The sequence below is a fragment of the Chrysemys picta genome, chromosome 12, assembly GCF_011386835.1.
Source record: "Chrysemys picta bellii isolate R12L10 chromosome 12, ASM1138683v2, whole genome shotgun sequence".
Lineage (NCBI taxonomy): Eukaryota > Metazoa > Chordata > Testudines > Emydidae > Chrysemys > Chrysemys picta.
In genome coordinates, this window is record NC_088802.1 from 29,382,180 (window position 1) to 29,394,211 (window position 12,032).

General features: G+C 48.2%; 1 protein-coding gene across 1 annotated transcript; it reads left to right on the forward strand.

Annotated features, from left to right (window-relative positions):
* Nucleotides 1-123: 123 nt before the first annotated feature.
* Nucleotides 124-11,576, forward strand: LOC122172744 (tripartite motif-containing protein 10-like). Its single transcript, XM_065562982.1, has 4 exons — nucleotides 124-1,421; nucleotides 8,838-9,030; nucleotides 9,715-9,945; nucleotides 11,436-11,576. Exons 1-4 carry the CDS (start codon nucleotides 853-855, stop codon nucleotides 11,574-11,576), a joined length of 1,134 nt encoding a protein of 377 aa, XP_065419054.1. The 5' UTR covers nucleotides 124-852.
* Nucleotides 11,577-12,032: the final 456 nt, after the last annotated feature.

The window sequence follows — 12,032 nt, forward strand, 5'->3', positions numbered from 1 at the left end:
TCGATTTTGGCGCTACTCCTCTCGCCGGGGTGGAGTACAGAAATCGATTTAAAGGGCCCTTTACATCGAAATAAATAGCGTCGTTGTGTGGACGGTTGCAGGATAAATTCGAATTAAAGCTGATAAATCCGAATTAAAGTCGTAGTGTAGACCAGGCCTTACAGAAGTATTGGGAGCATAAGCTTTCATGGGTAACAACCTCACTTCTTCAGATGCAAGTAATGGAAATGTCCAGAGGCAGGAATAAATCAGTATGGAGATAACGAGGTTATTGTCACTGAAATAACTCAATGGGGTTTAGCTCCCACCTAGTTTTGTTTCAATGCAAGTCTGTGTGTGGCTGTGGACACCTTACTGTGAATTAAGCATGTCCTTGTTTGATTGAAGGTACTTCTCCACAGTACCTGGGAGGTGTGATTCCCAGCCCGGGTAGATGTACATGTGCTGACTCTGCGGGAGCTAGCACACTGCCAATAGCAGTGCAGCCACGACAGCAAGGGGGAGGCTTGGGCTAGCCACTGGAGTACAATCCAGCCCGACCCCCGCCTGGACACCTATTGTGTAGCCAGACCCTGAATTTAAGTTTTTGTGTTCTTGTTTGTTTGTTTCCTTGCCCCCCTTTTCCTTTTATTCCCTTTCTGCATTTTTAAACCTCGCCGCTCCTGTTCCTTGCCTATGTAGTTCCTGCTTCCTTCTTTTCTTATCTTTCTCCTGCTCCTCCTCCAGGCCTCTCCTTTTTCTTTACTTCATTCTGCACCTGTGCAGCTGATATGAGGTGGGACAGGCACCTCCCATTGTCAGCAAAACCATTTCTGATGCAGAGAGAACAGAAGCCAAGAGATCCCAGCAGCCATGGAAATCCAAGAGGAAACCAAATGTCCCATCTGTCTGCAATATCTGACAGACCCAGTGACCATAGACTGTGGGCACAACTTCTGCCGAGTCTGCATCACTCAGCACTGTGAGACCTGGACAGAGGGGGACCATGACCCTTTGTGCTGCCCCAGTTGTAAAGCCATAATACGAAACAGGACTCTCCAGAATAACTATCAGCTAGCAAATATAGTGAAAACAATTAAAAAGCTGGATTTAAAACCAGGAAAAGAGAATCTGTGTGAGAGACACAGCAAAGCCCTGGATCTGTTCTGTGACAAGGACGGAGAAGCCGTGTGTGTGGTTTGTTGGCGATCCCCCGAGCACAGATCTCACCCGGTGCTTCTCATGGAGGAGGCTGCCCAGAAATACAAGGTAGGACACACTGTGGATCCAGGTTCATTCAATCCTTTCCTTTTCAGACTAAATCTCTCAGAGCCCTGGAATCTCCCAGTTTCCCAGACTTTCTACCTTGATCTCTGGCTCCACCTAAATCTCTCCCCTGCAGGCTCCTTCCTCTGGGCAGGTGCAGGGAGCCCTGGCCACTGATTCTGCCCTAACCTGTCAACCCCACACTGTTCATTAGGGAGTTGTGGGCACTAAAGCTCCGTGGAGGCACTTTCCTCACACACAGGATTGAATCAAAATGTGTCTGAGCTGCTGCTAAACCAGGAATGGAGGGAATGAGCTGTTCCCAACACACCCCTGACAGCCCAGGCACTGCTAGCAGGACATTCACATTAATCATGAACACAGCAGCCCTCGCTCTGCTGCATACAACATACATACAGGAGTGGGTTTAAGTACAGGTACTATGGACACTTCCCTAGCGACCAATCTCTGGAGTTGCCTGATTAGAACAGGCCCTCAGGTTTCATCATAACATATCAACAACCAAATAGTAACTTTCTAGCCCATATGACTGAAAAGTATGAAAGTGTGACCTAAACGTAACTGATACAGTGACGTGTGCCTGACTCTGCAGAGAGCCTGAGCCAATAGCTCTGAGAGGAGGGAACTACCCCATGCATGTCAATGGGGTGTTCGCTCCAAGAACTACTGCTCTAGGGTCCTCATCCACCTCTCCCAAGTTGGGGGCTCTGTGTGTGTGGCAGGCCAGGAAGAAGGCAGTGGGCCCAACTCACCATCCCAAGAAAATACACGATACACAAATCTGTGCTGGCAGCTTACATGTACTGAGGTCCCTGCCCCAAAGAGCTTGCAGTCTATAAAGATGAGTAAAGATAAATTTCTCCTCCCCTCTGAACAAGCCTTTGTATGTGTACTTTATTTTCTTTTCAAACATAGTTTGAGCATCTGCTGAATTTTCTGCTGTACTCAGATTCCATTTATCCAAAATAAAAAAATAGCCCTTTGATAGAGGCAGATTGTATCACTATGACCCTTTAAAAGAATCTGATTTCTACCCAGGGCTGTGTTTGACTCAGTGTTTGTGTATTACTCAGGTTCAATGGCTGCACAATTGTCCCTTGAACCTCTGAAATCTGTGAGTCATTGTTAGCTAGCTTTCAACCCCCTAAACTTCTCTCTCTCCATGTATATGCTCAGTGTCATTCTTTGGTGCTTGACCCTGAGTGAACAGCAGAGTCAGTTCCAGAAAGGGAATTGCACAGTTGTGTTTCAGGCTGGGCATAATTCTGGGCTCTGGAAAGTGAAACTAACCCTGTTACACTGTCCAAAGGGAGCCAGGCTTCAGAGAACCCTGTGAAAAGTCTCCAGGATGAAGCTACTTGTCCAATCTGTGTGGAGTATTTCAGAGAACCTGTCACTCTGGATTGTGGGCACAATTTCATCCAAGCCTGCATCATCCAGTACTGGGAGGGATCGGATACAGACATCTTATGCCCCAAGTAGGGAGAGACTGTGCAACAGAGAAACATCAGACCAAATAGGCAGCTGGCGATAGAAGTAGAAACAGCCAAACAGCTGAGTTTAGAGGCACTGGATGAAGCAGGAGGTGAGAGGGTGTGTGGGGAATACCGGAAGCCTCTGAAACAGTTCTGTGAAGAGGATCAAACTTCGATTTGTTTAGTTTGCCATCTGTTGTGGACTCAAAGGGCTCACACAGTGGTTCCCATAGCAGAGGCTGTTTGGAGTACAAGGTAGGGAATTGCTGTAAAGTTGAATAACTTTAGATTTTGGATGACTTAATAAAGTATTAATAAGAGTAATAACTTTGGATTTTAATTACCGGTTAATTTCATAGCAAGTTGCCTATTATCGCTATCTGTGTAACTGCATCACTGAGCTCTGTAAAGCCTACATTGTATGAAACATTCTATAAAAAGTAAATTATGCAGTATAAAGACTTTAAAGATGTGCAGTGAAAGAAACATTTTTCTGAGAAGCTAAATTCTTTTCCAAGCCATTTCCCACTTAGGGTCGTTTGAGCAAGAGAGTCCTATGGCCACAAAGAACCCAGAATAACTGCATCATTCAGTTCTGTAACGCCTTCATGGTATGACAGATGCTATAACAAGTTAATGATACTGCAGTGTGGCAAGAAAGGCAAAAAACCCAAAGAATTTAAAGATGTCTGATGTGAGAAAATTTTTGTCTGAGAAACTGACTCCTCTTCAAACCCAACTCCCACTGGTGACATAAGGGAATTTTCTATAGACCAGAAGTTGTTAAATGACCAGTGAGCTTTAAATGACATGAGTTGCAGGCCAGTCTATGTGAAAGTGCTGCCTTCAACGTGGAGAATAGGAAGTTACAAGCTGTTGTTGTTACTGATTTGTAACACGGTTTTTATTAGTAGCATTTTCATCTCAGTAGCCCCAACAGACCCCAAATGAGATCTGATTGTGATTGTGCAGGACCCTGCACAAAACACAGTGAGGGACAATCCCTGCCCTGTTACAGTGTAATTAGACAAGACAGATGAAGGGTGGGAGGGGAAACAAGGCACAGACTTGCCTATGGTCACTCAGCAGGTCAGTGGCAAAGATGGGAATAACACCCAGGTCTCCCAAGACCCAGTTCAGTGCCCTAACCAGTAGGCCATGCTACTACCCTAGCAGCAGCACTGATCAGTGATGAAGTGTGGCCATTAGAAGGGAAAGATGCCTTGATAAAGGCCCCATGCCCAGCAGGGTGATGAGGTGTCTCACTGGGATTCTGAACTCCCGTGTTGTTCCATGACTGGTTAAACTCAGATGCTGGCCTGCACTAGAGGAGGTCACTGTGTGGATTCAACCTTTATTGCCCCTGCACCCAATAACAAAGAGATTTGTGATCCAACATCAACCAAAAGTGATCATTTGGGCAAAGCAGATCCATCATGCTGAGCACCTAGGCAGGGTAGATGTATCCATGCAAACAAGGTTGGCTTCTGAAGTTCTCTTCCCCAGCTCATCACTAGATGTCAGGGAGAGCTCATGTGGACCTTGCTTACATGTACATGGGCAAGGACCACCTGAAGTGTTTCCACTAGTCCGATCATGCAGCCTTTTCAAAACTCTCAGAATCCACTGTTTCTAGGCTCTTTAGTAGGAGGATACCTACCCAGAAGGCATTTCTGTTCAGGACAGCACTATGGCAAACCACAACTGTTCTTACAAGTCAGCCTGTCTAATGGGATTTGCCCTAATGCTCAGACCAGTCTGTCCAACCAGTGCAATCCTCAGGGCTTCAGAGCTGAAATTCAACTGGGAGTTGGGCTCCTTGGATAATCCCAGCTCATATATGGAGCCCTGGTGATTTCTGGGATTTGTATCACTTTGTTAATTTAATCATCTCAAAAGTAAATTTATTGATTCACCACCATGTAACTCCAGTTTCTTGTTATGTGATGTACTACTAAGTAATTAATAAATATCTATCAAGCTTGGATAATTGAGGTTTCTCTCTAATTACTAAAAAAACTGAACCTGAATCGGTAACAAATCTGCATGTGACACACTCCCAGGCCTTGACTACACTTGCAGATGTACAGCACTGTGAGTTAAACCTGACTTCGTGCAGCTGAGTAGGGAAAGCGCTGCAGTCTGTCCACACTGACAGGTGCCCAGCGCACTGTCGTGGCCACATTTGCAGCAATTGCAGTGCTATTGGGAGCGGTGCATTATGGGCAGCTATCCCACAGAGCACCTTTTCCCATTCTGGCGCCGTGGATTGTGGGAAGGGGGCGTGGGTGCGGGGGATTCTGGGTCCCGTCCCAATGCCCCATGATGCATTGCTTTGCATCCCAGAAATCCCTTTGTTTCCGTCCACCTTTGGCGCCATCTTTCAACGGTTTCTGTGCAGCGCGATCTGTCTGCAGGAAATGGAGTCCGAACTGCTGAGGCGTATGCTGACGAGTCTCGCCAGCACGTCCCATTTGGCTGTCGAACTATTCCTTAAGATCCAAAGTGACAGTGAGAGTGAGGGTGAGGAGTCCGACAATGCTATCGAGCCGTGTAACAGTGCGCCACGAAATTGCTTGTGGCATTCATGGACATGCTCAGCACCGTGGAACTCCGCTTTTGGGCTCGGGAAACAAGCACCGAGTGGTGGGATCACATCGTCCTGGAAGTCTGGGATGACGAGCAGTGGCTGCAGAACTTTCGGATGAGAAAAGCCACTTTCATGGGACTGTGTGAGGAGCTTGCCCCCACCCTGCGGCGCAAGGACACAAGATTGAGAGCTGCCCTGCCAGTGGAGAAGCGGGTGGCTATTGCAATCTGGAAGCTGGCAACTCCAGACAGCTACCGGTAGGTCGCAAACCAGTTTGGAGTGGAATCGTGTTGATGCAAGTTTGCAAGGCCATTAATCGCATCCTACTCAGAAGAACCGTGACTCTGGGTAACATGCAGGAAATAGTGGATGGCTTTGCACAAATGGGATTCCCTAACTGTGGAGGGGCGATAGATGGGACACACATTCCTATTCTGGCACCAACCCACCTAGGATCCGAGTACGTTAATCGGAAGGGGTATTTCTCTATGGTTTTCCAGGCGCTTGTGGATCACCATGGGCGTTTCATTGACATTAACACAGGCTGGCCCGGAAAGGTGCATGACGCATGCATCTTTCGGAACACTTGGCTGTTCAGGAAGATGCAGGCTGGGACTTTTTTCCCAGAGTGGAAGATCACGGTAGGGGAAGTTGAAATGCCCATTGTGATCCTTGGAGATCCTGCTTACCCGTTAATGCCATGGCTCATGAAAGCCTACACAGGGAGCCTTGACAGCAGCAAGGAACGGTTCAACTACAGGCTGAGCCGGTGCCGAATGACTGTGGAGTGTGCCTTTGGCCGTTTAAAGGCCCACTGGCGATCTCTGTATGGGAAGCTGGACTTGGCCGAAAACAGCATCCCCGCGGTTATATCCGCATGCTGTGCCCTCCATAATATTTGTGAAGGGAAGGGTGAAAGTTCACTCAGGCATGTACCTCTGAGGTTCAACACCTGGAGGCTGAATTTGCACAGCCAGAGAGCAGGGCTATTACAGGGGCCCAGTGCGGGGCTGCAAGGATTAGGGATGCCTTGAGGGAGCAATTTGAGGCTGAAAACCAGCAGTGATATCTGGTGCCCTGCATGGGAGTGAAGTGCAGTAGTTCCAATCTTTAGGAATCAGTGTTTGCTAAGCAGACAAGCAGACTTGCAGTGCCTGTTTATTTCCTGGGCTAAGGAGTCTTTTACTTTATGCAATAATAAAGAATGTTTTCAAAGCCAAAAAATCCATTTATTGAAAAGAAAAAAACATTATTTATTGAAAAGAAACAAGGGGGTGGAGTGGGGAACAGTACAATCACAGATTCGTGTATGTCCTGTCTGGTGTGCTGTGCAGTGAGTGCTGCACTTCATGACAGCTATACTGCATGGTGATGGGGGTTGAGTGAAGATGGTAAAGGTCGTGGTTTTCAGGGCAGGGTGGTGAAGATACTGGTGTTGGAGGCAGCGGGTGGCATGAAGAACATGGAAGTTGGGGAAAGTGGGTTGGGGGTGACAGTGGGGCACAACGGAAGGGCATTCGGGGTGGTGGTGTTTGCGTTTGCAGTACTGCTCCTCTTTCTGCATGGCTACCAGCTCCTGGGTAGCGTCTGCTTGGCGCTCCAGGATGCTTATGAGCCTATCCGTGCTTTACTGCTGGTGCGCGGTGCTTTGCTGCCGATGCGCTGCATTTTCCTGGCGGATCCTCCTGCTTTCTCTCTCCCTCCAGTTCTGTGCTTTCTCATTCTCTTTAGTGGATTGCTGCATCACTTCTTGCAGCATGTCTTTTTTGCTTTTTTGTGGTCTCTTCCTGAGTCTTTGCAGTCTCTGAGCAGGCGATAAGAGGGACAGCTGAGGTCTCAAGGTTGATGCAGCTGTATAGGCAAAATGCAACATTTAACAGAGGCAGCATTGTTTATACCAGACAAAGTAATGATTCCCCCCGCACTTAAGGAGTAGAAAACACACAGGGTCTACACAATAGCATAATTTCCCCATCCGAAACAGAGCACACATATCCCACGGGAGCCTCAAAATGGTGAGTAAGGGGGACTGATGGTTTCAGGGCTGCACTGTCCTCTGGGTTTCTGTGCCTTGGGGAGAGCCAACAGCTTCAGGGGGCACCTACACTGAACACTGTCCCAACATTTTCCACAGGAGTTCGTCCTGGACGATATCTCACTGCTGAGGGTGACCTGGGAAGCAAGGGAGGGTCTTCTACTGCAATGTGGCTTCCGCCCTGGCCCATATGCAGCTTGCCTGTGTGCAGCAATGGTCCCCCCACCACTCGCAGCACAGTGGCGTGGACACGTTAGCCTGGCTGGGACAAGGGCCATGGTGGTTGTCCCAATAAACCTGCGCAAGCGCATTGCACACGTTCTGCATGAGACATTCGAGGAGATTACCGAGGCTGATTACCGCAATGTGAAAACCACATCAATGCACTATTCCGCATCTAGGCATGCATGCCTAACCCTCCTCTCCCAGCGAGCCTGCACCGAAAAAATTCCTTCCCGAAACCCCCCCTCCCCCGCATACCGGGAACCTGCTCTTTTGTTTGTCCTCCACCAATTACCGGCCGCTGCGACTGGCTACCTTCCTCCTGGCTTGAGAAGAGCTCCTGGCTGCATGGCTTCAGGGATTCCGGGGTGTCTCCATCCGGCCCACCACCATCACTCCCGTTTTCCTCTTCCTCCTCCTCCTCTTCCTCCCCCCCCCCCCACCGGCTCTGAAGTGTCCATGGTGGTGCTCGGAGTGGAGGTGGGGTTAACCCCAAGTATCGCATCCAGCTCTTTGTAGAATCGGCAGGTTGCAGGGGGAGCACCCGAGAGGCCGTTTGCGTCGCGGGCTTTGCGGTAGGCACTCTGCAGCTCCTTCACTTTAATCCTGCACTGCAGGGCGTCCCGGTCATGGCCCCTTTCCATCATGTCCTTTGATACCTTCCCGAAGGTATCGTAATTCCTACGGCTGGAGCGCAGCTGGGACTGTACAGCTTCCTCCCCCCAAACACTGATGAGGTCCAGCAACTTGCCATTGCTCCATGCTGGGGCTTGCTTGGCGCGTGGAGGCATGGTCACCTGGAAAGATTCGCTGATAGCACTCCAAACAACGCCGGGCTGAGCAAACAGGAAGGGGATTTTTAAAATTCCCGGGGAATGTAAAGGGTGGGTCACATGGTTGGTTACCTGAGGCCAGGGCAGTAGAGTTTGAACTGTTGACCAGAGTGGCTAGAACAGCCGTTGTGGGATACTGCCGAATAATTCTGGAGGCCATTCACAGCGCATTGGGCGGCCACACTGGCGCCGCAGCGGTAGCGCAATACTCACTATTCCTCTCGGAGAGGTGGAGTACATGCAGCGCTGCAACCACGGAGGTACAGCGCTGCAAATGCCTTGCCAGTGTGGACAGGGAGTGAGTTACAGCACTGGGGGCAGCTTTACAGCGCTGTAACTTGCAAGTGTAGCCAAGGCTCCAGTCTCCATTCTTAGGTTTCATTTCCCTGCTGGCCCTGATGTCATAGACGGATTAGGACAAACAGTCCCCTGGATTTGGATGGAAAAACATCCCCCTACACACCCCTCTCAATCCTCAAAATGAAACCTCCCAAATCGTTTCTGTCTCTACAGGAAAAAATTCAGGCCTATTTGAAGACTCTGAGTGAAGAGAGAGAAAAACTGCTGGGATTTAAAGTGACTGGAGAGGATAAAATCCAGGAGTATCTGGTAGGTGCTTGTTGTTATTGACCTGTGGAGAGTTGTGGTGAGAGGTCTGTTTATGGGCCGATTCCTCTAGGCCCTTGGTGAATGTGGGCATGTGTGTTTTTCTCTGTGATCCTAGATTTTCTGTGTTTGATTCATGTGCAGAATCTAAGCTTTCATTTCAGTTAATGAGTGAATTTCTAGCCCTTGTGGTTTTCACTGTGTCTGTGTCATGTTTTTCATTGCTGAATTATTTGATTCTTTTTTTTCTCTCCGGCCTCTCTGTCAGTGTAATGCTGAGTGCTGCCTCCTGCTGCTCTGGAGCTCCATTGTCAGAGGCCATGGATAACACAATGTCCTAATCATGTCAGAGATGAAAACATCCCTTTCCAGAGACATTGGGGCAAAATGACCAAGGTGTGAGAGAATCCTCTCTCAAGTAATCACAGGGTAGAATCAAGTGTCAGAAATCTTAGGGTTTACAAAGAAGTTCTCCCTCCTGCACACTCAGCATTCCATATAGGATGACCAGACAGCAAATGTGAAAAATCGGGACAGGGGTGGGGGATAATAGGAGCCTATATAAGAAAAAGACCCAAAAATCGGGACTTTCCCTATAAAATTGGGACATCTGGTCACCCTAACTCCATGAAAGTTCTCTACACTACCTCCAAGTTCTTGACCAGCCCTTTCCCTGTTGTTTTACAGAAACAGATAGAAAAGGAGAGGCAGAAAATTGTGTCTGAATTTCAGCAACTGCTGCAGTTCCTGGAGGAACAAGAGCGACTCCTGCTGGCCCAGCTGGAAAAGCTGGACAAGGAGATTGTGAAGATACAGAATGAAAATATAACCAAACTCTCTGAGGAGATTTCCCGTCTCAGTGAGCTGATCAGTGAGATGGAGGGGAAGTATCAGAAGCCAGCGAGAGAATTCCTGCAGGTGAGACTGAGTTAGAAATAATCCAGATCCCAACACAGGAACAGGACATCTCCTAAAACATGGGCACTGGAGTCCAGCAGTTAGAGATCACAGTGTAACTCAGTGTGTGCATTGCTGAAATGTGAATTCCTATTGTTCTTTGCAGAGTCACAGACACATTGATATTAGAGATAGAAAAGCCCCATTAGCTCAGGGAATCCATGGCCCTGGGTCCAGGGCAGGGACTCTTTTCCCCATACTTGCAAAATCCCTTCCTTGGAATTCAAAGTGTGTGTGTCATGTGGGACTTAAATTCTCTCTCTCTCTCTCTCTCTCTCTCTCCCTCCTCCTCCCCCACCCCCCAGGATTTCAGAAGCACGTTGAGCAGGTACGTGGCTCTCTCTCATTCCCCTTCACAATGCTGGGAAAGAGCTGGGAGACGATGTTAGCACCACATCTCCCTAGGGCTCTACAGCAAAATGTGGGGGGGAAGGTTGCATTTTTGGATACAAATTTCTCTGATCAACCTCATCCCGAGGTTCTCACCCTTTTACAGAACACTCTGGAATTATCTATTGAATGGTAAAGATTAATCTAAAGTATTTCTTAGAGATGTTACATCCCTGGGGGACTGGCTGCCTGAGGATAGTGGAGATGGAATATGAGTCTTTTAACTGCTGGGGCACTGGTTACTTTTCAGCCCAGGTCAGCAGTGACCCAGAGTCTTTCCCACCTGAAGTTTGGAGACCTGTGTGGAATAAGATGGGGAGGTTGGGAATTGGTGTCTCACTGTAATTCCTAGTGGACAGACTTCTACAACACTTCACATGGAAACTTTGTGTCCATCAGAGCATGGAGGCCAAGGAGTGAATGGGCCATAGAGACTCAATTCCTCTTTAATCCCCAGACCTAGCCTCCCCAGGCTAGGGCTTAAGAATATTAATGTGACCTTTGAGGGAAGGTTGCACAGCCATAAACTCTCTTGTGCCTGCTCTGAGGCTGGGAGGAGTAGAGAAATTCTAACTCCAGACATGGATGCCATAACCAGGGGGGATGCAGGGGGACCTTGCCCCCCCCCACACACACTTTTAAAAGTGGGAGGGCAATGCCTGCTCACTTTTTAACATGGGCATAGTTTGGAGGTCAGAGGGTCATGTTGCCCCCCACCAAACTGCAAGCCTCGGGCAGGCAAGGAGCAATGCCAGCAGGAGCTGCATTTCCCAGTGGGGTGATCACCTGGACTCCCATGCAGGGCATGTGGAAGTTCTGAGGTGCCCACAGTGGCCCAGGCTCCCTGTGCAATTTTTACTGCAGTCCAACTCTGGCTTGTGGCCTGGACAGGGGGAGGGGCCTCTGGGGGCAAGAGGAGGAGCAGAGGCCACAGAGAGGTGCAGGCCCTTGTGGCCCCTGACTTCTACTGAGGTTCCAGCACTGTTGGCTCCAGGCCCATTAGAGCAGCAACTCACTAGCAAGAACTTATAATGAGTCACTAAATGAAATATAACCATGTTAAACTCTTTCTGTCCAGGTGTGAGAAGGGGAAGTTCCAGCAACCACTGGAGATTACTCCTGAACTGGAAAAGAGACTCAGTGATTTCTCCCAGAAAACTATGGCTCTAATGGAGACTCTGAGGAAGTTCAAAGGTACCTAGAAGGGATCTAGGAGGGGAAATCAGGATAAGCCTCTGGGACTGTGGGAGAATGGCTTTGGCCTATTGGTTCATAATTATATTATGCATGGATTTAATTGTTGGGTGAGAAGGCCACACATGGGGTGCAAGAGACTCAGGTTGAATAATTCATAGTTTTATTTGTACCAAAAGCATGCCTTGCCATTACAATTACAGTTACAGTTAAAGTAAGAAATGTCAGATGTACAGAATAAAGTACAGTACCATCTCCTGGGGCATGGGTAGGTCACGGTGCATTTCTTCTATGAAGCTCCGACAACCCCTTACAATGTCTGACATATTATACACATCCAAATTATATATTTGTTAGTTCTCTTCCAATCATGTTTGAGTGCTATGAATATTAAGTATCTTATATAACTCATACAATACACATATATGAACTTTTAAATTGGCTATCCAAGCTCTTTTCATGTT

Excerpts from the sequence above, each read along its gene's own strand:
- LOC122172744 (XM_065562982.1), top strand. The coding sequence starts at position 853 with ATGGAAATCCAAGAGGAAACCAAATGTCCCATCTGTCTGCAATATCTG. Across the intron at positions 1,422-8,837 it reads GCAGGGAGCCCTGGCCACTG|GACAAACAGTCCCCTGGATT; the intron begins ATTCTGCCCTAA and ends TAGACGGATTAG. Across the intron at positions 9,946-11,435 it reads CAGCGAGAGAATTCCTGCAG|AAACTCTTTCTGTCCAGGTG; the intron begins GTGAGACTGAGT and ends TATAACCATGTT.